Here is a 25,434-nt window from a genome sequence, read left to right on the forward strand (position 1 = left end):
TTTGTAAGAGTGCGTTGATCTCCGTTTCTAGCGTTGTTGAGGCATGAACGCTTAGCGTGAATCCGTCTGTTATTTGCCCGGTATGATCTCGTGTGATGCTTGCAATCGCCCCGAGTTGAGTGGGACTGCAAAAAGCTCCGTCAAAATTTACTTTCATAACTCCTTTTGGTGGTGGTTGCCATGTGGTGCGAGAGTTCTGTGAACGGAGTTCCACGGGTGTCTGCTGCTGGTGAGAATGGGAATACAAGTTAGCTAGATTAAGTGCTGAGTCGATGAGGATATCCGAATGGGTTCGTTGCTGGCAAAAAAGGAGATGATTTCGAGCCTTCCACAGCTGCCATAACAGAGCCGCAACGATCTCAAAATCCGGTAAGTTTCTCTGCTGCTCGATAATGTGTGTTAGCCAAATCTCTATTCGATGTGTAGTGTGGCTGGAGGTTGCAATATTAATTTTGGGGTGCTGCCATATGAGATGTGTCGAAGGACATAGGAGAAATAGATGTTCTGATGTTTCTGGGATATTGGATGAGCAGAGTTTGCAATAGGGTTCCTGAATAATCCTTCTTTGGAATAGATTTGCTTTCGTCGGTAAGGCATTGTGGCATAATGCCCATAGGAAATTTCGAATCTTAGGTGCTGTCTTGGTTTTCTAGATTTGTTTCCAAAGCTTTGCAGGGGGAGTATAAGAGGATGATGGCTGAGAAGATAAAACACTATGTACTGACTGCATAATATAATGATAGCCACTCTTAACTGTGCAGTTGCCATCTTGAGTTGTTGTCCAGCAAAGTTTGTCCTTTGATGATGTTGTCCATAAGTGTATTGCTAGAATTTCCTCAACTATCTGTGGCTGAAAATTCTGATATAGAAGCTCTGTGCTCCAGGCATTCTGATTAGGGATAATATAATCTGCTACCAGCTTAGGTTCCTCCCTGTTAACCAGTCCGCCAAGAATACCCATAGGAAGCCATTTGTCCTCTCTAGCATAGATCGATTTCCCATTTCCAACGGACCATTTGAGCCCATCTAGAATAGAATCTCTTCCCATAAGGATGCTTCTCCAACCCCAAGAAGGTCTCATTCCTGTATTCGCTTTCCAAAGCGTTGTAGAGCGAAAATATAAAGCTTTAAAAACAGTAGCCCATAACGATTGAGGAGCATGATAGAGTCGCCAAGCCTGTTTTCCTAGTAACGCTTTATTGAAAGAGATTAAATCCCTAAAGCCCATCCCTCCCTTCTCCTTTCTTTCTTTCAGATAATCCCAATTTTTCCAGTGAATTCCAGCTCTGTTACTGTCATTTCTCCACCAAAACCCGCTATCTTTTGCTCAATAGCTTTGCATATTGAAACAGGAACTTTAAAAGTCATCATAGCATATTGAGGTAAAGCCTGTACAATAGATTTCAAAAGAACCTCTTTGCTGCCTTTGGAAATTAGACCCTCTTTCCATCCTTCAAGCTTAGAATTGACTCTAGCCAGAATCCAAGCAAACATATCCCGTTTTGAGGACCCCCAATCAAAAGGCAAACCTAGATATTTGTCGGTTTTATCCATCAAAGGTACTCGGAATTCTCTAGCAAGGTTAGTTTTAAGAGTAGAAGGGCAATACTTGGTAAGGAACAAACCTGATTTATTCCTATTTATAGCTTGACCCGTGGCTAGGCAATATTGATTCAGAATACTTGCTAGATTTTGACATTCTCGAATCGTTCCATCAATAAAAAAGATAGCATCGTCGGCAAAGAATAAATGGGATAATGTAGGACACCAGCGGTTAAGTTTTATCCCTCTAAGATTACCCATATCAACCCCTTGATGTATAAGGTTGGACAGTAGATTGGCCATTAGAATAAACAGATAAGGAGAGAGAGGATCACCTTGCCAAAGTCCCCTTGAAGGTTGGAAATAGGGAAGAAATTCTCCATTAAACTTAACGCAAAGAGAAGTTGTAGTAATGCACTGCATCAGCCAATTAATCCAGCACTCATGAAAACCCATTTGATGAAGATAAGCCTATAGAAAATCCCACTCCACCCTGTCATATGCTTTCTGCATGTCCACTTTAAGAATCCCCTAAAATCTTTTCTTTCTTTTTCGAATCTTTAATTGATGTATGACTTCCTGAACCAACAGGACATTGTCCTGTATCTGCCTCCCAGAGACAAAGGCACTCTGTTCTTTACAAATTAAAGTGGGCAACCAAGGCTTTAATTGATTGGCCAAAACTTTGGAGATGATCTTGTAGATAAAATTGCATAAACTAATAGGGCAAAATTGATCTAAGCTCTCAGGGTTTGGGACTTTCGGAATAAGAGATAGGGCTGTTTTGTTTAAATCTGCTGGCATATTCCCTGTGATGAAGAAATTCTGAACTGTATGGAAAACATCATCCTGAATTAGATCCCAGTAAGTATGATAAAACAGACCATTTAATCCATCGGGTCCGGGGGCTTGAGTTGCTCCTAGTTGAAAGGTAGCATTCTTAACTTCCTCTCGTGTAACCGCAGCAATTAGATTCGCATTCATCGAATTTGTGACCACTTTAGAACATTGTATTAAGATTGGCTCGAAAGCTCCCAGACCGCATGAAGTATAGAGCTTAGTGAAAAAAGAAACAGTCATATTTTTCAGTTGTTCCGGATCTCGGGTCCATTCTTCGTTCTCAGTCTTCAACATGCTAATTATGTTTTTTTTCGTCTTTGTACAGTAGTAGCATGAAAGAATCTTGTATTTCTGTCCCCCCAACGCAGCCATCGAATTCTGGAACGTATCCCCCAATATTGTTCCTCTTGTGACCAGCTCTGCTGTATTTGGTTTTTCAAGTGACTAACCTGCTGTTCATCATAATTACCTTCAGGTTGATTTGTATAAAACTGGAGTTGCTGCTGTAAAAGATGGAGTTTGCGATGATTATCTTTGAAAGTTGAGTTACTCCACCGTGTCAGAGCTGTCTTGGTGACCTGGAGCCTCCGAGAGATTGAAGAATTTCTGAGATATGATGCAGTCCAAGCATCCTCCACCACTTGTCGACACTCTTCATGTTCAATCCAGAAAGCTTCAAAGGTGAAATTTCGTTTGCCTTTCCTTGTGGTTATTTGAGTAGTTAATAGAATCGGACTGTGATCCGACGCTATTGCTGGTAGTGCAACCACTTCAGCTTCTGGATAGGCTAGACGCCATTCAATATTACACACTGCTCTGTCCAATCTCTTCCTCACCAAGTCCTCCCCACTTCTATTATTTGCCCAAGTGTAGGCACACCCCTTAGTTTCCAAATCCATCAAGGCACAGTCATATAGAACTTCTCTGAAGGATTGCATGCGATAAGACTCAGCAGGTCGTTTATTAATTTTCTCCCAGCTATACAGAACTTCATTGAAATCTCCCAAACAGATCCATGGTTGAGTATTTGAGTGACTTAGTTGTCTCAAATCTGCCCATAATAATTGCCGTTGATGAAAGATTGCCGGAGCATGTAAAGTAGTAAGACACATTGAGATAATACCACCGTTTTCAGAACAAATAGTATCGATAAGGTGTGGAGTAGAATGTGTGATAGTAAGAGAGATATGATCAGTCCAAAAGAGTACCATTCCTCCAGCCAAGCCATGAGGATTAACCACAAAACTGTTGTTATACTTCAGCCTTCGTTGAACTTGCTGAATAACTGGTTCCTGATTATGAGTCTCCATCAAAAAAAGTAGGTCGGGCTTATCTTGAGCCACTATGGCCCTAAGAGCTCGAACTGTCATGGGATTGCCCAGTCCCTGACAGTTCCAGCTTAATATTCTCATTTTGCACTTGGTGGCTTATTTGGGCAAGCCACCACAGCCCCTTCGTAGGCCTTATCGGCCTGGAGTACAGGAGTCTCCATCAACGTAGATTCATCCAACAAATCAGGCTGAAGAGAGCGTCTTTTAACTTTTTTCAAAGGAGTGGTTTTGGGCAGCAAACGAGAGTTTTTGAGTTTTTTGGATGACGATGCTACAATATGATTAACAATGACCTCTGGGATTGTGTTTGGCGCAGGGGAAGGAAGCTCTTCCATCAGATTTACCGTGGTTCCTTGGGAGATGTCTGGCACAGGGTAAGTGATCGGTGATTTGTCTTTTGAAAGTTGTTGATGCTGCCCTGCTGTTTTATTTATGGTAGTTGGCTTTGTTGGCAAGTCAAGAGGAGCAGCAGGGAGTAGCAATAAACCAGACTGAGGTGTTTCAGGTACACTATCTTCTGTGGCAACGTTCTTACTATCAAATTCATAAAAAGCTTGCCAAAACGGACTATGCTCTTTTACCTCAGCTCTCAGCCACTGTCCGTGGTACATAGTATCCTGCCCTTCAAACTTCTCCTCCTCATAAGGAATAGATTGACAATAGGAAGCGTAGTGACCCAAAACACCACATGAATAGCATAAATGAGGCAGGCGATCATAACGGAAATCTAGCTAGATATACTTCCCTTCCCTCATTCTTGTCAATACTGACATCCAAAATCTGACCAACTTCCCTAACAACCTGTCTTATAAACTGCTCATTGCTTCGTTCCAGGGGTAATCCGAAAATTTGCATCCAAAACACAGACGTGGTAAAACTATAGCAATGCAGAGGGGTATTAGGAACCCATGGTTTTAGCATAAGTAGATTATTAGAAAAAGACCATGGTCCATTTTGAAGCACTCGATATTTGGCCTCCTCGGAAGTGAACTTAAAAACATACATGCCTTCTTCTCGTTGAGATATATCTACATAATCATTACGCCATGCTTTCTTCATTGTCTGTTGAAAGGCTGGGAAATTAACAGTAGTATTAGCCAGAAATTTGCCTACCAGCATCATCTTACATTCGGCGACTGTATCTTCAGGTGGTGCTTCATCCCACTCCTCAAGATGCTGAGAAGACCAAAAACGACCCAATCGACTACATAAGGCAGACAGCCGAGCTTCCTCGGCCGATTCTGCATGTTCCATCAGAGCATAGATTCAAGTGGAAATTCAAGGTAGATGGATTACGGAAGGTGTTGCATGCAGAATTTTGATGAATCAATAGGGAAATCTAGTGGCCAAAGCATGCGGGTATCAGCAAGACCAGGTGAAAGGGGGAAAGCGGAATTATAGTAAGGGAATCGGAGGTGTTAAGAAAAATGGGCATCGCGATAAGAGGATAAAGGAAATTGGGAACCTGTCCAACGGATGTATATAGAAGAAAGAAAAACTCAGATGAGGGAAACAGAGTTAAGCGGACTACCGAAGCTCAGAAAGATGAGAAAACCATGGAATTGAGGTTCAGGTAGGAAAGAAATCCAAACTACCAATTTCTCCCAAGCTGTTTGACTCTATCTCCACCGATTGTGATCTCCACCCAAGCTCAAGTTCGGATTTTTCTCAAATCCCCCTACACTTTGTCTTTTAGTCGCAATTCACTCGACTCTTGTTTGCCGTGGAAATGTGCTTTGTCCGCCAGGAAAACCCGAGTTTCCCATCCTAAAGTCCTTCAAACATCGGCTAAACCTTCATTTCAAAGTCCAACCCAAGATAGGCTTTACTCATGGATTGTGATCCTCATCCTTAAGCTTGAATCTTATCCTTGGCTCATCTTTAAGATTCAAATTTCCACGATTCTTGGAATTACAATCCATTTTGTCCGAGATTAGCACAGTCTCCAAGCAACTTTTGAGTTAGGTTCACTTCTCACAGTCTTGGAGTTAAGAATTCTAGCTCGTTTCATATGCCGAGCTGTCTATCGTGCTAGTTCGAAGCTCAGCCCCCATTCTGTTTGATATGAACATGCTTATTCCTAAATCTAAATGTCTCCAACATCTAAAGAGAAACGCAACAAAAATTGCGAACGAGGAACTATTTACAACTGAAGTTTTTGTCTAGGGGGCCAATTACATTGAAGTCCGAGTTCAATTCTTAGTTTTTCTATGAAATGAATAATATATCTGATAGATAGACACGTTCTGTGATCAATAACGTGATAGGCAACTAATCGCAAGCCAAAAATTGTAAGAAAATTTATATTTCCAAGTGGTATCCACAATCTTTTGTAATGTCAACTATTAATTATTTACATATGCGATTGATGTAGTCTAGGAATTATTTGATGGAGGCAAATTACATATAGACCAATGCAGTATAAAAATCCAGCTTTTGAGGTTGCCTACTGCATCTTCTAATCTTTGAAAGGGTCACCGCAAAATTATATCTGACCGGAAGCCAAGTCAAATAAGTCTCAATCTGCTTATCACAACACAATTGCAATTGTACGTGGAATGTGACCCCTCCTCTAGATTTGGAGGTGATTATGGGCTTTACACAGATAGCCCCGATGAATCGTGCTACTTAGGAAACAAAGAAAGCAATTGGTTGTGATGTATAATAGTTTAATTGGTCGAAATCTTGATATTATAGTTTAGTTGGTTCATAATATCCTATTGCTAATGACCAACAACTTCAATGAGTATTGGTCGTTGATTTTCTTAATAGAAATAGCAAGTCAAGTCAAGTCATGCCTTCCCCATAGGTGGGGAAGATTGTGGATTGATAATTGTAAACTTTCATTAATATATTAACAAATCCTATATAATTGAAATAAATATGTCATTGTCATTGACTCTTAGCACCAGGAGCATCTGATTGATGCTCGTTAGGTTAACAAAATCCTAAATATTCCAGCGATTGAGATGCTGTGTCATTGACATGTACATTAGCACCAATAGCCTCTTCAGTGTTGTTCATTAGTTTTCTTGTCTGCGAAATGCTGCGGCATGCGTGCAATACTTGGCCTTTCCATATGGCACGCATCGCAGCCGTTCGATTAGCACGAAGGGTCTTTGACCTTGGATGGCAAGAACTCAGCATTGTTAAAGCACATACAGTGGAGTGTTTTGTGTTGATACTCCAACGTCGAAGGCTGAAAATCGGTGAAGACCCCCGGCAGTGGGTAAATTATGTTGTTTGAGCACTCCTCAACTAGTCACAACTCCTTGCTTTTGTCTTCTCTTCTCTCTTTCCTGTTTTGATTGCTCCATTTTCTTCGAGTTGAGTTCTGAATTACATTCTGTAATTCCCAGATTTGGGATTCCTTATTTCCCTTCTCTTGAACTTTAATATGGCTTTCTTTTGAGGCTCTGCTCCATCAATCTCTTTTGTTGCCTTTGTATTGGTACAATCTTCTCAAGATGAAAAGAAAAGAACCCACTCATTTAGAAGATCCGATACATGAGGCGTCTGCCTCATCTGCCTCTCCACAAGTAGGGGATTATGAAGGTGGAACCAAAAGGCCGAAAGGAAATGAGTATGAAGTGTTTTTGAGCTTTAGAGGGAAAGACACTCGTAAAGGCTTCACAGACTATCTCTACACTAGCCTTATTGATGCAGGAATTCACGTGTTCAGAGACGATAATGAACTCCGTGTTGGTGAGGAGCTTGGTTCAAAGCTTCTTTACAGTATTACCAAGTCTAAGATCTCAATCCCAATTATCTCAGAGGACTACGCTGCTAGCAAATGGTGCCTTCGTGAGTTGGTCCAGATGTTGAAGTGCAAGAGAAGCATAGGGCAGATAGTGTTGCCCATATTTTACAAAGTGGGACCGTCGCAGGTGCGACATCTTATAGGGAGATTGCGAGATTCTATCAATGCACATAGAGAGAATTTGGATGATATGGTCTTGAAAGAATGGGAAGAAGCGCTTAAAGAAGTCAGCTCATTGAAAGGATGGGAATCGGAGAAAATTGATAACGGGTACATTATTCTTCACCTAAACATTGTTTAATTTATCATGAATAGATCTTGTGTGAAAAAGAATATAATTATTGACATTCTATACTAGAATTTATTGCTATTTGACAGGCATGAAGGAGCGTTGGTTGAAATCGTCGTCAAAAAAGTTATGTACGAGTTAAATGGAACTTCTAAGCTAATTGTTCCCAAAGAATTGGTTGGAATTGATGATCGTGTGGAAGAGATCATGAGCTTGATAGATGCTCAATTCAATGATACAAGGATTATCGGAATTTATGGAATGGGAGGTATTGGTAAGACAACTCTTGCAAAGGTCCTGTACAACAATCTCTCTATTCACTTCGAGCATCTTAGCTTCATGGCAAGTATTCGAGAAACATCTCGACGCAAGGGCATTGAATGGCTACAGAAAAAGCTTATTTATGATATACTGAGAATTAAATATGATGTGTCTAATGTTGACGAGGGAATTGGTATCATCAAATCTCGATTCAAAAGTAAGCAAGTCCTCATTCTTCTAGATGATATGGATGATAATACTCACTTGAATGCTTTGGCCGGAGATAATAGTTGGTTTAGAGCTGGAAGTATAGTCATCGTTACAACTAGAAACAAGAGTATTCTCAACAAGGCTAGGGTAGGCTACATGTACCAACTCAACGAGTTGTCTTTGGATCAATCATTGATATTATTTAGCAGACATGCCTTTCAAAATGATTCTCCTCAAAGTCATTATGAGTTTATCTCCCATGACATTGTATCAACTACTGGGGGGCTTCCATTAGCTCTTGAAGTTATAGGCTCATTCTTACGTGAAAAGACAGAAAAAGTATGGAAAGATACATTAAAGAAATTAAAGAAAGTGCTTGATAAGAAAGTTCGAGAGACATTGAGGATAAGTTACGAAGCATTAGATTATGAGGAACGACAAATATTTTTGGATATTGCATGTTTTTTCATTGGATCATATGAACAAAGTCCAACTTATATGTGGGGTGCTTGTAGTTTTTTCCCAGGAAATGGGATTGAAGTACTGAGTCTCATGTCCCTAGTAAAAATTGACAAAGACGGCAAGCTAATGATGCATGATCAATTGAGAAAATTTGGAAGGGAAATTGTTCGTCTCGAAAATCCGAAGGAGCCTCAAGAGCATAGCAGATTATGGATTTACAAGGAAGCCGTAGATGTGCTTGACAATACCAAGGTATCTTCTCTACTTGTCATTGCCAATGAATGTAAGTCCACCTTCTCTTTGTCGTTTGAGATAAAAAATTATTGCCAGACTCAAATCCTTAAAACTGCATGCTTCTACCAGCAAAAGTGCTCTTTTGATTAATTGTTCCTGTTGCCTAATTCTAGGACATAATTGAGGAGCAATTTCTTGGTTATTAATGATTGATATGTCTTTACCTCATAGCATCGTGAGATGACACTCTCCTTTGGTTACTTCAACACAACAATAAAACTACAAACGTAATGTCTGACATAGCACTTTTGGAGAAAACTTGACATCTATAAGTTGTTAGGGACATGCTTTTCCCATATAATTGTTTTGATGCACATGTTTAGGGCACACATGATAATTATTTTATTTCTAGCCAAAATTATTTTTCTGGTCTTGGGAATAGGTTTATCAATTTGATATTTTTTATGAAACAAAAAATATCAAATAAATTTTAATAATTTTTCACATGAAAACTAGTTTAGAGTAAATGTGGCACGGATCTATCAATTTGTGATTTTTAGTGATATTAATTCTTTTGCTATTTAGAATGGTAACAAGGTACACTAGAAAATTAGGGAATTCTACATTTAAGATACTTTAAATTTGATACATATTTTGATGGCTAGTTTGATAGATGTATTGGACTGTAAGAGTCATTTGTTTCCCATATGAAGGATATTCACACACAAAAGGGCATGAATTTTGGTAAATATATCTATAGTAATGTATATGAAGAGAGGCCTTCTATTGTAAATATTTTTTACTATTGTAATTTCAAAGTATGCAGTTTTTGGGAATTCAAAAGCCGCAAATTGCAAAGGGCATAATTAGAAGAGGAAAAGTTTGAAAGCAACCTTTTGAGCTTATACTTTTGCATAGACTAGACAAATAATGTGAAAAACTTGTCATTTCTAAGAGTTAAAAATAAGAAGTCTACATCATCATTGTATGACGAAAAATTAAAATCAATGCATTTTATATTGTATCGGTTTTGGTCTCATCTTGTCATTAAAAAATTACAGTCCATAGTTTTTCCTATTTGCAGGGTACTAGAAAGATTGAGGCCCTCCGTCTTGGCAAATATGGTAGGGAAAAAAGATACACAGCTGAACAATTTAAAGAACTAACTAACTTGAGGTTCCTTCAAGTGGATGGTGCAAATTTCACGGGAAATTTCCAAAACTTACTTCCTCAATTAAGATGGCTTCAGTGGCAGGGCTGTCCACGGGATTTTGCAGCGGTCAACTTTCATCCAAAGAAATTAGTTGTGCTTGATCTATCGTGGAGCGGAATTTCAGAGGACTGGGGAGGATGGGGTCCACTCAAGGTAAGATATAGAGAAGGTATACATTTTTTAATAATCACAAATTATTAAGGTCCAATTGCACCAAGGCTTAATATCCTTCCTCTTATTAAGGATATTTCCTCTAATATTTAGAGAAATTTATAGGCGCCTATATACACCAGAAGATTCAGCCCCTTAATACCTTAAATTAATAATATCTTAGCAACTAGTCATGCTTATTATTAGACATACTCAAAAAAATTAAATAAAATAATCAGCAAGTAATAAAGATATGACTAGAATATTGTGCCTATCTTGACTTTTTTAATCTAAATGATTTTTGGCTCCGAAGTTAGTTTCTATCCATGCAAAAGCATGTCTTTTTAGCAATTCCTACTATAGGTCTATAGGACATGATGCAATGGAAGTCTTAAAGCTCATCATAAAAAGTACAATTAAATTTTAGTCGAGTTGATGTAATCAAGCCTCTCTGTAAATTTCATCGACTTTAGCTTACTGAAAATGCTGACCGGTTTCTGTCATTACTTTTGCTCTCCTATGTGGCTGTTAATCTTAACTAAGGTGTGCAATGGCCAAAAGGATGTTGCTTTCCTAAATAAATTCATTTTTTCCCTGAACCATAATTATGTTACGTTAAAAAGGAAACTTCTACGAAAAGGAAAAAGGTCAAAATTTTGGAAAATAAAATAAAATAGTAAGGCATAAGATTCAGTGTCGATTCTTCATCAATCAGAATTTTGGCCACAAGTTGACCATTAATCTTCGTAGCAATCGTCAACGACTTTTTTTTTTTTAATCATCAACGACTTTAAATGCTTTGATTTGCTACATGGGACTTCTCAAACTCCGTAACTTCCTCTGATTCGAGCCGCAGTTCTGCTTTTGCCTTTTCATCAACTTGCTCATCATGTTTTTCGATTCGCATCGCCCTCGCTTTAAAGATCATAGGAACCTTGCTTGCGCCATGTTTATTTGAACAGGCGGCAAAATCCCGAAGGCAAAACCTCTTCCTTTTCTTCAAAGGCGGTCTCCGTTTCAGTTTGTTGACCCTCTATTTCCTTCTCCAACCAGGTTCTTCGATTTCCTGGGTTTCCGAGGCCTAGAGTTTTGCATCTGAGGTTGGAGTTGAATTTCTTGTAATTGTTCAACCATCCGCCCCCTTTTTTTTTCTTCTTTCTTTTACAAAATCTGGTCAACAAACCACCTGGTCCATCGTAAACATAGATCCATTGTCCTTTGGTGGTTCAAAAGGTATCTTCCGAGTTCGTCATCTGGAAGGTCCGACCATTTTTCTTTTGGGAAATTTTCGCACGACCTACCCATCCTATTGGAATGATGTTCCTCAGACCGATCCCTAGACTAAGAGGTCTTGTATACCCCACATAATAGTCGAATTTTCCTCTTAGGCTTACCTAATGTCTCATCAACCAAAAAAAAAAAAAAAAAAAAACTTAGTGTCCCAATAGTAGGATCGCCTTCCTCCTAGCGTTGCTTCAGAGATTTTTTTTTTTTGCATCAATTTCTTTTATGGATAGGCGATCTGCTCGAAGACACTAAGCTGATCTTCTTTTCCAACCTCATCACACCCTTACTTTCACCTTTTACTTAGCAACATCATGATCCTCTACCTCAATATTTGGTCGGCGACGCTGGCATAAATTCTTTTGAGGTCGTTGTTATTTTGGACCCTGCTGACACCATACTATTCATCCGAGAGAATGGATCTGCATCGATTTCCATATTATCATTTCCTTTGTTATCGGCAAATTAATTTTCCCTTGCTGAATTGCATCTTGGATGGTTTTCTTAAAAACAATGCAATCAACTGCGTTATGACTCCATTGTCCCATTTAGAGCATCTTTTGTTTCCCAATTCTTCCTTGCTTGGAATAATCTGGCTTTGCGTCAAATTTATCAAGCCATCTTTCAGGAGTAAAAAAAAAACAAATCATCCCATTTGTTGATGTCATACGAATAATGCTGAGCGTCTCTTGCCCTAGCCTTAGTTGTTTCTTTTACTCAGGCAGGTTTAGTGCTAGGCAAGCATAAAGTTTATCGAGCACCATTTTTTGCTATAACTACTTCGGCATTCTCATCTCAGTCAAATTCAGGTGTCGACTCATAGTTGTTGACTAGAGCCATGTTCTGTTTAAATTCCCTATGGGGTTTCTTATCTTTTTCTTTGAGCAATTGCTCGAAATTACGCACTCTTATTGCCAACTGAAACAAGTTGGCAGGCAAGCTCTTGGCCTTTCTAACCATTACCCAATGTTGAACTTCCGATCGTTAAAGACTAAATTCGTGAAGTCTCTTTCAAGAGTACTGTTAGGTACCAATTTCTAGCGTTTTTAAACCTGACAATGAACTAGTCAATCGACTCATAGTTGTACTCATACAACCTAGCTGAGTCATTTATTGACACTTCCGATACCATTCTGTAAAATTGAGTACGGAACAGTCTTTCCATCTCTGTCCAAGTATAAATCAAGTTTGTCGATAAGCTGGTATACCGCGTGAATGTAGTTTTCAACAGAGATAAACTAAAAAGCCTTAGCCTCAGAAATTCATTAGTCCTTACTTCCCCACACCCGGCAACGAAACGGCCGATGTGTTTGATAGTTGATTGGCCATCTTCACCATCCCAAATGGCAAAATTAGGCACTTTAAAACCTTTGGGTTAGGGTTGGTTTTCTACCCACGCAGGATAATGTTTCCTGTATATAGGCCACAGGATGCCCCTTTTCCAATCCTAAATGCTGCCTAACTTCCTTGACCATTAATGCTGCATCTACTTGGGCATTTGGTTGGCTATTTTACCCCTCGGTAATGCTAGTCTCACTGGATTTTCTATATTTGCATTAATCGACCAGTTAGACCTGGCAAGGACGTTAGCATTTGATGGTGCTATACCAACTGCTGGCGTCGCATCTTCAAATTCAGGCATTGGACCAAGCTGTTGACCAGCCTAGTCTGCCTTTCCATTGTTACCGACCTGATTTTCCAAGCCAACACCATTCCCATTGGTAAGACCCTGGTCCAAGGACTCGGTCTTTGCATAATCCTTATAGTGGGTTGATAAAGAGGAGTTAGGAACATGCCCTAGCACCATAGAACTTCCTTGGATAAGTTAGTTGGATGCTCCTGGCTTAGACAAGGCATCATTCACAGTGTTAATAACCAACGGCTTCATCACGTTGAACATGTGGCTGACGATGTGATTAGCCAAGTCTTTAAGCAGCTCCTCAAATCACATTCTCGTTGTGGTCACCATTGAGGTTTTGAGGTTTTGCTGCAACCTCTCTTGATTGCCCTTCAGTGAGACTTCGTGGTAGGTCTGCCCCCATTGTGTTAGCTTTCTTCTACCACTTGGTTAACGGTTGAAGATTTAGTGGGCGGCAACTTCATTCCTAGTTTGTGGTACTGGGTCGTTACTAGAGAAAACGTCTGGCTCTTGTTGGTGTCCTGTTCTTACCATGCAGCTTCATTAGATCAACAAACAAGTCCCAGTGGCGTGCCAAAAATATGGTTCCCCAAAAAGTGTCAACAAAACACATTATGGAATGTGGATCAATATGAAATCTACAAAAAATGTGAAGGGTCCTCAGTTGATTCTTGGACAACATATGCAAATTGATGAGAATATTAAAGGTACGAAAAGTAAAGACAATCACAGCTAGTCATGTAAAGATAAAATAGAGCAGCTGGTGCTCATTGATTGATTGGCGGTTCTTGACTTGAATTACAATCCTAATATTTATAGCTAATAGAAGCCGTTATCAACAATTACAAATAAAGCAACTAACAACCTATGCGACTTCTACAATTCAGCAACATGTATAGACAATCAATGTTACTAAAAATGTCACTACTTGACAATCATGGCCTCATCACTTGCCCCAATTCAACGGTCTCTTCCACAACTTGCAGCTCTTCTTCCTGATACTTACACAGCCAATGTTTCTCAGCCATGATCATCAGTGGATTCGAGACTTGCAACTACAACAACCGGTAATCGTGCTGGCCGAAATTGTTAGCCTCATGGCTTGATCACTTATGTCGCTCCTGATTTACCAATCTTCACTTCAGTCGAGTTCTACTTACCGACACCTAATGGCCCAATACTTAATAATTTTCTCGTGTTGCTTGTCGACAACTCCTAATTGCCTTTGTCGATCATCCGCGGTTGCTAATCAAAAGGACTTAGTAAATTTCATCTTAGCCATGTCTTGCTCGGTTTTATTCAGTCCAAATTGACAGTCAAGGACTTGGGCAATTTTGGGTGTCTAACACGTTTACTATAGCCAGTTAAATTTTCTAGGTATTACGTTCACTGTGTCATCCAATTACACTTTCTGGCTCCCGCCTCAATGAGAATGAGTTTTAAGATAGTTCAATTTCAGTGTCCACTTTCACCTGTATTTCCTTTCATCATCTCATTCTAATTTTATTAATGATCGTTTCTACTCATTCTCTTTTTTCTTTCGATTTTTCAGCCTTTCCCTTAATCTATGTAAGTTTTCAAGCCTTTTTGTGACGTGGTACCACATCTGTGTCGTGCCTCTTAATAAATTATATAAAAATACCATTTTAAACATTTTTCAATAGTCAAATTAGGCCAAAGTTACAGAAAAACTCAATTACATCAATTGGATAAGTTTTAAGACTTAATTGCATTTTTAAATGCTTTAGAACTTGGCTACACTTACATGACAAGTTTTATGACTTATCTCTATCTTTGTATCAGTGAAAGTTTTATGACTTATCCCAATCTTTGTATCAATCTTACTTAAGAGCAACAGGACTGATTTTTGAATTATTATAACTTGTGGCATGCAATATTTATATCTTATAATTGTTGATTATTGAGGTCATCATATACCACAATATAAATTAGTGATGTTATATGAGTAATAAAATTATCCTTGCGATATATCAACCTCTTTCATATACAGCACACACAACATTTAAAAATTATTTTCATAATTAATTTAGGCATTTCTCTTTAATTTCATACTATTGAAGGAAACATGGCACCCAGTGAATGCAACTCTTTGTCATTTGCATTTTGATAACATATTTGTTCATGTCAAATCAACAAACAACGGCATCGCCATAACTTTTAAAAACTAATTATATATTTCCTTTGAAATGTTATCCAAATATAATTAGCACTAGTACATCTCTAAAATTCTTTTGTAATGGATATGCTTAAAAAGCATTTATATGTTGGTGTTGCCAAACACAATTAAAAGATACATTTAAAATTAAATAAGACAATTGTGCCGGACTAGGGGAGCACGGGTGTTTTTTAGAACTTTATGAAGTCAAAAAAACTGGAAAAAATAAAAGCAACTAATGGAAAATACTTGTTGAGCCAGTCCAATCTTACTAAGGTATCATCACTTCCTTTCAGATGGCAACCAAGCTCAAAGTTCTCAACCTTTCACATTGTCATTATTTAAGAAGAACTCCCGACTTGTCTACTTTCAAAAGTTTGGAGATTCTAGTCCTTGAAGAATGTTGGAAACTAGAAGAGATTCATCCTTCTATTGGGGACATCAAGACCCTCGCCTCCTTGAATGTAAGAAGATGTTGGAGATTGGAGGAGCTACCGCCAGAATTAAGAAGAATGAAAGAATTGAGGGAGCTTCTCATAAATGACACTGCTATACGAGAGATTCCGATAGGTGGTTTGATGAAGCTAGAGACTCTTGATGCCTCGTTTTGTCGTAGAAGACTTGTTCAACTTCCAAAATTCATGGACTTCCTTGTGTCTTTAACTCAGTTGGACCTATCTAATTCATGGATTGAAGAATTACCAGAATCCATAGGCTCCCTCTTATCACTAACTCAGCTGCACCTACATATGACACGGATCAAAGAATTACCCGAATCCATTGGTTTTCTTAAGAAGCTTGAGATTCTTGATGCCTCTGATGCAAAGTTAGCTCACATACCCAGCTCCATTGGTCATCTAACATCATTGACTAAGTTGGACTTAAAATGGACAGCAATTGCAGTGTTACCTGAAAGCATTGGGAATCTACAAAATTTAAGAATCTTGGATGTTAGTGCAACTTGCATAACAGAATTACCTTGTGCCATTGGAATGTTGGCAGAACTCCAAGAATTGAGTGCTTCACATTGCAAAAACCTAGAAGGACTACCCAGTAACATAGGCAAACTGGTTTCGCTAAACAAGCTTGAGTTAGATAGGTCAGGCATTTCGGGCTTGCCAGAAAGCATTTCTATGCTCCTTCTCTCCAAAACCTCAGCGTTCAATTTTGTGAAAAGCTTGGAGAACTACCAAAATTGCCCTCTGGCTTAACGGCTTTAGGTATCACTTGTCAGAGTCCATCATTGCCACATCTTTTCCAACTGACCCTTCTCAAGAAACTCACTATTTCTGATTGCTACTCTCTTGAATGCCTCCCAGCGCTTCCCGTTGGACTATCGAGGCTTTCTATTACACACTGCATAAAATTGAAAGTGTTGACGAATATGTCAAACTTGAAGCACTTATATGAATTGATTCTTGACAAGTGCCTTCAGCTAACAGAAGTCGCTGGCCTGGAAGGTTTACAATCCCTGTCCGACTTACGTTTACGCCATTGCCCGAAGATATCTAGGCTTGATGGGGTTGAGTCCTTGGAGTCTTTGCGAGACTTACAGATCAACGAGGCATTCCAGGATTCTTTGAAGTTAGCGAGCCCAAAGGTATCTCAGCTTGAAGGATTGCTAGATCTTTCAAATTTAAAGATTCTGCCGACGACAAAGGTTGCAAGTTGCACGAAACTAGATGAAATACAAGGCCTTGGTGGATCAAAATCCTCACAGATGTTGGATATCTCTGAGTGCACATCCGCTAAACAATCCCTAGACCTTTCGAGTTCAAAACATCTGAGGGAACTACTTGTTAAGAATTGCAAGAATTTAACTGAAATTCGAGGCCTTGATGGACTAGAATCCTTGGAAGTTTTGGTTATCTCCGGGTGCACGTCCCTTAAACAATCATTGGACCTGTCAAATTTAAAGAATCTGAAGAGTTTCTATGCTGCAAACTGTGAGAACCTAGTTGAAATTCGAGGTCTTGATGGATTAGAATCCTTGAGAGATTTGGACATCTCTGGGTGCACATCCCTTAGACAATCACTTGACCTATCAAATTTAAAGCATCTGTGGAAATTCTGTGCTGCAAATTGTGAAAACCTAGTTGAAATTCATGGCCTTGATGGATTAGAAACCTTAAAAAATTTGATATTTCTAGGTGCCCGTCGCTTAGACAATCGCTGGCCCTATCAAATTTATAGAAGATGAAGAATTTCTATGCTGGAAGTTGGGAGAATCTAGTTGAAATTTGAGGTTCTGATGGATTGGAATCCTGGGAAGATTTGGTTATTTTTTGGTGTACATGCCTCCGACAATGACTCAACCTGTCAAACTTAAGGCATCTAAGGAAGTTTGGTGCTGCAAACTGCGAGAATCAATTCAAAATTTGAGGCCTTGATGTTTTAGAATCCTTGGAAGGGATAGGATATCTCTGGGTGCACATTTTGCACAATCACTGGACCTCTCGGTTTTCAAACATATTTTGGACTGCAAACTTAAGAATCTAATTGAAAGTCATGGCCTTGACGGATTGGAATTGTTGGTAAGTTTTGTGATCTCGGGGTGCACACCCATTCAACAACTACTCGAACTTTCAACATTGAAGAGTCCGAGGAGTTCTACAGTGCTGACTATGGGAATCTAGATGAAATTCGAGACATTGACAGGTTAGAATCCTGAAAAAACTGGGACATCTCCAAATGCACGTCTATTCCAATAATTATTGGATCTTTCACATTCATAATATTTAGTTGCCAAGTAAATTTTGCATGTACATCCATCACGTATTTTCCATCATAACAAGTTTTGTGAACCGAATCGTTGTCGACGTCAATGAAATTTGACCACTGACAAAAAATTATTAGTTTGCATATCCTTGAATCCAATTTTATTGCTACACTCCTTCTACACTTCATTAGAGGCATTGTAGCTTATAGATACATAGGTTTCAATTCATATAGGTCACTTATCCATCCCGTATAGATTAGGAATTCAATTCGTTGACAATGACGTGATTTGACCCCTAATTGAAAACAGGAGTACCACATCATGGCACACCTTCAATGTTGTCTCCGTATCACAGCGTTTAGATACTACACATCCCGTAGTTTTAATATCTCAGGCCCCATGCCAAGGAATTAGGAGTCATGCATGCACTTTTTAAGGTTCAGCATCGAATTTCCCCGTTCGTTGATAACTACGAAATTCGACCGCTAATTGAAAAACGTCTGCATTACATCGTCCTGCCTCCATTTTTTTCATTAGGTCTCTTCTGCACTTAGAAATTAGGGACATCACAGCACTAAGACCTCGGGACTGATAAAGCGAATTTTGATCAAGGAAGGCACCAAAGCTCACAAACCAATTGAACCCTCACACCAGAACTCAACCAGTTTTCTAGGTAATTATTGGCCTAATTCTCCTGCTTGGTCGAAGATCCAAACGAACTCAAATAATTGCAAACTAGGTACCACGGCTAGCGTCTTTGATTTTATTTTCCAACGGGATATGGCTCTTGTGCTAATCCCTAGGCATAGCTTCCCAAGTCTGTGTTTTTCCAAGGAGGTATCAGTTGATCCCCTGTAACACGAACGGTAGTTTTGGGCCTTCAAATGCGGGACTTCCCTTATCCGTTTGACCTGAAATTTTTAAACAGCCTATATCAACACGTCAACTGTCTCCCTTCAAGATTTCAGCCAAAATGGCTGAATGACCAGCGCGAATGTGTTGTTTCCGTGTGACTGCGCAATCTGCCCCTGTTTGACCCGAGATAACACATCTCACATTTTTCATTGGACTCAACCCTCTAACACCCATCCATTCTCTACGTTTCTTCACACTATTCAAGCCCCACCTAGCGGGAGAGCCACACTACCCCACCTAGCTGCAGCAAGGTGGCGTACAAACGGGCGATCAAGGACATGGCAGGCCTGCAATTTTCAGAGGGAAAGAGTGAGCTTGAAAGCTTGAGAGTGGCAGCATTGATTTGTGACTCTTCAAGGTTCATTGAGTCGACAAAGAGCAAGAGGAAACTTACTAGAAATGGCCGTCTCTGCTGCAAAGTGGGCTTGAAACTTGTAATGGAGGGGAGGGAGCAAAATCATGATGGGATCTAAGAGGCACGAAGAAAGAGAATGTGGGGGCTTTTCCTTGGCCATTCCTTCTTTTGGTTTTTGAGAGCTTCAAAATATGGGAACTTGAGAAGAAAAAGCTAGTAAGAACAGTGAGCCAAAGAGGTGAAACCGAGCCCCAGTCGAGTGAGAAACGCGAGGGACAGAGTGAGAACCGAAAGTACAAGCGAGTTTGGCGTGGCCGTGAGTTACTGGCCTCGTTCATCCCTTTCTCTTTCATCATTTCTAGGTTCACCCCTTAGCCTCATGTTCGTTTGGGTTCCAATTCCGTCGCCGGTGTCCCAATGCTCGGAACCAGAGTTTAAAACCAAAGTAACGGAGCTTGCCTTGCCCTTGCGTGCGTTGCTTTGATATTGTCATAACTTGATATTGGTGGTCTACTTACCGATTTCAGTTACTTTGATATTGTCATACCTTGCTTTTGTGGAATTATCTTGATTGTTTTATCGTGATGTGCGCAGAGCTTATTGCATGAGCTTGAATATGCAAGGACGTATATTTGTATATCTAAGAGATAAAAGTGGAAAGATCATAGGAATAGACATTTTCAAATAAAAGAGAAAAAGGCACCAAAACGGGTGTTAGATAGACATTTAGCGTATGGTACAATGGCCTCCTGCGTTTTACTAGGCCTCTAACCGGCCATATAGGTTAAAGGCGGCTCCAAAAATGAAAGCAAATTTTCATGATAAATCGAGTCAAACCACGTTGCAATCCGTATGGTTTGAAGAACCCAAGCTTTGTATTCGTGCCACCTCGTAAAAGAAATTGTTTGTGCTCACTTGGCAATCTGTTAACCACAATGCGGGTTTTGCACCTTGGGAGGGTCACTACACATCTGAGGCTATTATGTGTTGCAAATTGCAAGAATCTGGTCAGTTTGAATATCTCTGATTTATTCAATCGCTCCACTTTTCAAGTGTAAAGAGTCTGAAAGAATTAATGCTGCAAACTGTGAGAATCTAGTTGAAGTTCAAGGGCTTCACCAATTAGAATCCCTGGAAAAGTGCCATATCTCTGGATGCATATCCATTAAGAGATTCCATGCTGCGACTTGCTGAATCTAGTTGAATTTCATGGTCTTTACAGGTTGGATTTATTGGCAAGATTGAATATCTCTGGGTGCACATATATTAAAAGTTAAGAGCTTTCGGGTATATAGAGTTCGAGGGAATTGCATGCTGCAAACTGCAAGAATCTAGTTAAAGGTAGATGCCTTGACTGGTTGGAATCTTTGGAAAGGTTTAGCATCTCTGGATGCATGTCCATTGAAAAATCGCTATACCTTTCAAGTGAAAAACGCCTTAGGGAATTCTATTATGTAATTGCCGAACCTGGTTTAAATTTAAGGTCTTGACACACAGGTTGGACGTGTTGGCAAAATTGGATAACTCTGGTTGCACATCAATGAAAGATTACCAGACCATTCCAGTTTAAAGACTTCAAGGGAAATTCAAGCTGCAAACTGCAAGAATCTAGCTGAAGTTCGATGCCTTGACCAGTTAGAATCTTTAGAATGGCTTAATATCTCTGGATGCAGGTCCATTGAAAGAGTACCACATTTCAAGTTCAAAGCATCTGAGGGAATTCAATGCTGCAAATTGCCGAACCTGGGGGATATTCACGGCCTTGACAGCTTCATGATTGGTAAGATTGAATATCTTTGGTTGCACATCTATCAAAAGATTATCAGGCCTTTCTAGTTTAAAGAAGCTGTGGGCAATTCATGCTGCAAACTGCAAGAATGTAATCGAAATTTGTGGCTATGACGGACTGGAATTATTGGTAATACTGAATATTTGTGGTTGCACTTCCCCAGGAACATTACCAGATCTATCGTGCTTGAAAACCCAGATGTGGTTGATGCTCAACCCTGTGAGAAGCTGCATGACGTTCAAAACCTAGAGAAATTTTCATCCTGCAAAAGCTTGTGTACTCAAGGATGCAAGTCATTAGCAAAATTCCCAGATCTGTCCAATTTAAAGATTTTGAGGAACTTGATAGTGACAAATTGTTGGGAACTTTAAGATGTCCCAAAGATCAAATGATCGAGTTACCTAGAAAGTAAAGAAATTTCACAATGCTTGTCAATTGAGATTACCAGATTTGTCAGGGCATAAGAACTTGCAGTATTTGATTGCACTAGACTGTTGACAAAATAATTGAGCCTCGAGGTCTTGGAGACTTGGAGCTTGTACAAGCTTAAGACATTTCGAGATGCATGTCACTAAAAGCAGTGCCTGAATTGTTTGGAGCTTTCATCAGGATGTCCATGAGATCATATTGTGGTGATAGTTCGATTCTGAAACGATTTATGTCTCTTAACATTTATGTCCCTTAACAAGGCAAAACCCCAGTATTGATTAAGGCGGGAATGAAGCTGGCAGTCCTGGTTAATCATCTGTGAGTAATTCATCGCACACTATGGAGTGATTCGTTTTTCTTAGTTGGAAATCTTTCTCTTGTCATTCCTCAGCCATTATGATTCTTCATCCTCAACGTGATATGGAAAACCAGACTTTTGGATTAATAATCTTTTTGCAAGTTGGGTATTTGAAGATTGTTGTGGTTGCTCACTGGTCATCTATAACGTGTATGTTTTGCTTACAAGTTCTGTTTAATTCTCATAATGCCAGGCATACTGGTTTATACACAACGATGATACTGTGGAGACTATAAGATGTTGAAACAGCAAATGGCTCTTTAAGAATATCTCTATAACGTGACGTCACATGAAGTAAGTTTGCCCTGGTTGAAGTACACGGAAAATGACTGCAAGCCAAGGGGAAGACATACATTTCTTTGACAGTTATCATAGTCGTCTCAGTTTCTTAAGGTTTTACTTGGTTGCCTACCCTGATTGGTTGAATTGGTTGTCATTGTTCTGCTATATTTTCACTGCTGCTCTCTCTTTCGTCTGTCCTTATATGACTGCTCAAAGTAATTCAATGATTAACATGTGGATTACTAAGGAACCTTCTGGAGGCAAAGTACAAAACCACATAGGCAAAGGAGAGAGATCGTCCTGCTGGATTTATGGCATTCTCGCTCCGTCGGGTCCTCTCAAGCTAATTTCACAGGATGTCTGTTTGATATGCCACAAGTGTGCAAGAGTGAGTTCTTGGGTTCATTGTCTTTTTAAATTCCTGTCGAACTGTTTATGCCATTTAATTTGATTCTAACAAGATTCGCACCATTTATTCCATCGCCATGCAATTTACTCTTCTGCTCACTAGTCATTTCAATGCTGGGATTTTTTAACTAAGCCGATGAGGATTTTGTTCTGACGATGCTCTGTTTCGACTTTCCAGTATGCAACTTTTTGTCTCCTGCTGCTTTCTAATTTTTATTATCCTGGTCTTCATGATAGATGAACTGCAAATGGAGCCCGAATTTCACAATTTAGGGGGAGAACCATATACGCATTCCTGAGAAACTTCACAACTATTACAAATGTGAGCATTGTGATCTGCATGAATCATGCTGGAGTTGTGAGAAGAAGCCTTTTTAACCAAGTTTTTCATTTCATGACGAGTAGCAACATCTCACAATTTACCAATGGTCCACCTGTATTTAGTAGAAATAAAGATTCTCGTGTGTTGTAAACTAACATAATAAGCTTATGTCAATGGACATAAACAGGACTTGCAGTGTACCACCGAGAGATGAAGCATCACCTCCAGGTGGTAACAAAGATGTGGTGACGCCGGTGGTCAGTGCTGGTAGTTACAGAAATCCTGATGGACTGATGGCAGGGCAGTGGCCGCTAATTTTTGGCCCTGAGAGCAATGGTCACTGTTAGCAAAGGTGTAGACTAAATAGAACTTGCCGGCGCTGTCAAGGGAAAAGGTGGCCGATCCATTGGTTAAGTGATGAATGGAGAAGCAGCAATGCAGTTGTCATTGTCACCCTTTGAAATGTTCCCAGCGTCACGTGACCATGTGTTGAAGTTGAACACTGCAAAAATAATGGAAGATCGTCGGCATTGAAGAGGGAAAGCTGAATATTGATCTTTTGGCCACGGAAGCTCAAGATTGATTGCACAAATACACAACAGAGAATGGACTGGTCCGGAGCAAGGTGCTTAAAAAAATATGATAAGCAAGAGTTTGGTTCTTATTCCATAAGGGCCAAACTAGAGGAGAGTGTTTCCAGTTTATTTCAGCTCGACTAACGTTCATGATTCTAAGCCACCACCTTCCTCAAAAAATCAGGGAAAAAATTATCAGACAATTTAAACACGCTGTACAACCTTTCATTTCTTTATCTCACGTTGATTTGTCCTAAAGAAAATCCAAAAAGTTTCTTACTTGACATTATGTAGAAGATGGTATCTTCTTGGTTCTTCATATGACGTTTTTCCTTATTTGGGCCATGGTACCTCATATGATGGAGCACTGTAAATCATATTGTAATTGATATTTGAACTTCTTACAAGACAAATGAGGTTGCGATTGAAAAACCTAACTGTCATCACCCAATCCTGTGAAGGATGGGAGTGCAGTTTCACCTCGAGGATGGCAAAGGGGGCAGGAATAAATTGAATCCTACATTGCCCGAAGACATTGAGGCAATGTGCTGTGTGAAGTCTTAACTACCAACGAGGCCTTTTTTTAGATGAAGCCCCAAGGGACAAAACCTTGAGGGCATGGGGCAAGTGGCAAGTGAGTCCTGCAGTCCAAAGCTAACAATTTCGTTGACAAGTGAAATAAGATATCAGCCCTTACACTAACACTGTACTTTTTTTGCCTTAGCCATTTTGGCTTGGCCTATGTTATAATTTTAGGTCGAGGTCACCCTAAGATCTCCATGCTTTCTTTTATTTATCTAAGGATTGCATCCTATCAAGAACACTGACCGGAAGTTGGCATTAACGAAGAAGAGAAATAATTATTTCCTTTTTAATACCAAAATACATAAGTTTTTGTCTTTTCCTTCTTCTTTTTCATCTTTGTTTTGTTCTTTTGTAAATCTACTTAAAGAAAGATTTATCTTTTATAATCTCCCAACCATCGAATTCTACTTCCGTTCTTCTACATTCTAGGTTTATCCATTAATATATATACGAGTTCATATTCTTTTCTTTCATTGATTTTATTTGGTTGATGATCTTCCGAAAATACTTTACAATGAAATCCATATTTGACTAAAACATTCTATTTTTCTAAAGATGTATTTATTAGTATGAAAATTGAATTTAGGATGAGAAAATGGAACGCTGTGATATTATTGTCAAATGAGAATATTAATAACCATAATCTCTAACTGATTTATTAGGCATTTTAACTTAGTGCAGTGTATCTAAAAGCTGCCGATGTTTGTATTTTTCATTTGTCACAGTTCCACTAATAACAATATAGGAAAATTTCAAATAATGGCCCAAAATAAAGATTTTTTTCTCAAAAGATTGCTTAAAAAGGATTTTGTCTCAATAAGAGTCTAGAATAGTTAATGTAATCTCAAATAAAAGTCTAAATTCATTGGTCGGCCAATTCTTTTTTGTTCTTACTGGTCATGTGCATCTCACATGCCAATTTTCAACTATGATTTAGGGCATTTTCATTTAAGATTTAGGGCATTTTTTTAAGGAATTTTTTTTTTATTCTTTCTTTGGTTTCTCTCCCCACTATGAGAGGTTCTCTCTCTTCCGCGAGAGATTATCTTCAGTTCATCTTTCCTCTTCTCATCTTCAGTTCATCTTTCCTCCACCCCCTTGGTTCCATCCATTCCTCTTTCAACTGACAAGCCCTTATGTGAGTCTTACTTAAACATTTCAGTCCATTATTTTAGATAAAATGAACCTTAGATTATCTTATGAAAAAAAGGCTTCAATTCAAACTCTTATTTGAAATATTTTATAATGATCTTTGTATAGCTCCATTTTTTATTATTTTGTCTAAATAATATAACTCAGACATCCA

The 25,434-nt window shown here is 39.2% G+C and overlaps 1 protein-coding gene across 1 annotated transcript; it reads left to right on the forward strand.

Moving 5' to 3' along the window:
• Positions 1 to 6,961: 6,961 nt before the first annotated feature.
• Positions 6,962 to 16,602, forward strand: LOC104439189 (disease resistance protein RPV1-like). The gene is made up of 4 exons (XM_018870052.2): positions 6,962 to 7,743; positions 7,852 to 8,947; positions 10,014 to 10,295; positions 15,688 to 16,602. The coding sequence occupies exons 1-4, from the start codon at positions 7,181 to 7,183 to the stop codon at positions 16,600 to 16,602; spliced, it is 2,856 nt and encodes a 951-aa protein (XP_018725597.2). The 5' UTR covers positions 6,962 to 7,180.
• The last annotated feature ends 8,832 nt before the right edge of the window (positions 16,603 to 25,434 follow it).

This window comes from Eucalyptus grandis, chromosome 3, assembly GCF_016545825.1.
Source record: "Eucalyptus grandis isolate ANBG69807.140 chromosome 3, ASM1654582v1, whole genome shotgun sequence".
NCBI classification, from domain to species: Eukaryota; Viridiplantae; Streptophyta; class Magnoliopsida; order Myrtales; family Myrtaceae; genus Eucalyptus; species Eucalyptus grandis.

What these genes read in the sequence shown, in the direction of transcription:
- LOC104439189 (XM_018870052.2), top strand. Translation starts at nt 7,181, where the DNA reads ATGAAAAGAAAAGAACCCACTCATTTAGAAGATCCGATACATGAGGCG. An exon ending in TCGGAGAAAATTGATAACGG is followed by an intron (nt 7,744 to 7,851) that starts GTACATTATTCT and finishes GCTATTTGACAG; the next exon opens with GCATGAAGGAGCGTTGGTTG. An exon ending in GAGGATGGGGTCCACTCAAG is followed by an intron (nt 10,296 to 15,687) that starts GTAAGATATAGA and finishes ACTTCCTTTCAG; the next exon opens with ATGGCAACCAAGCTCAAAGT.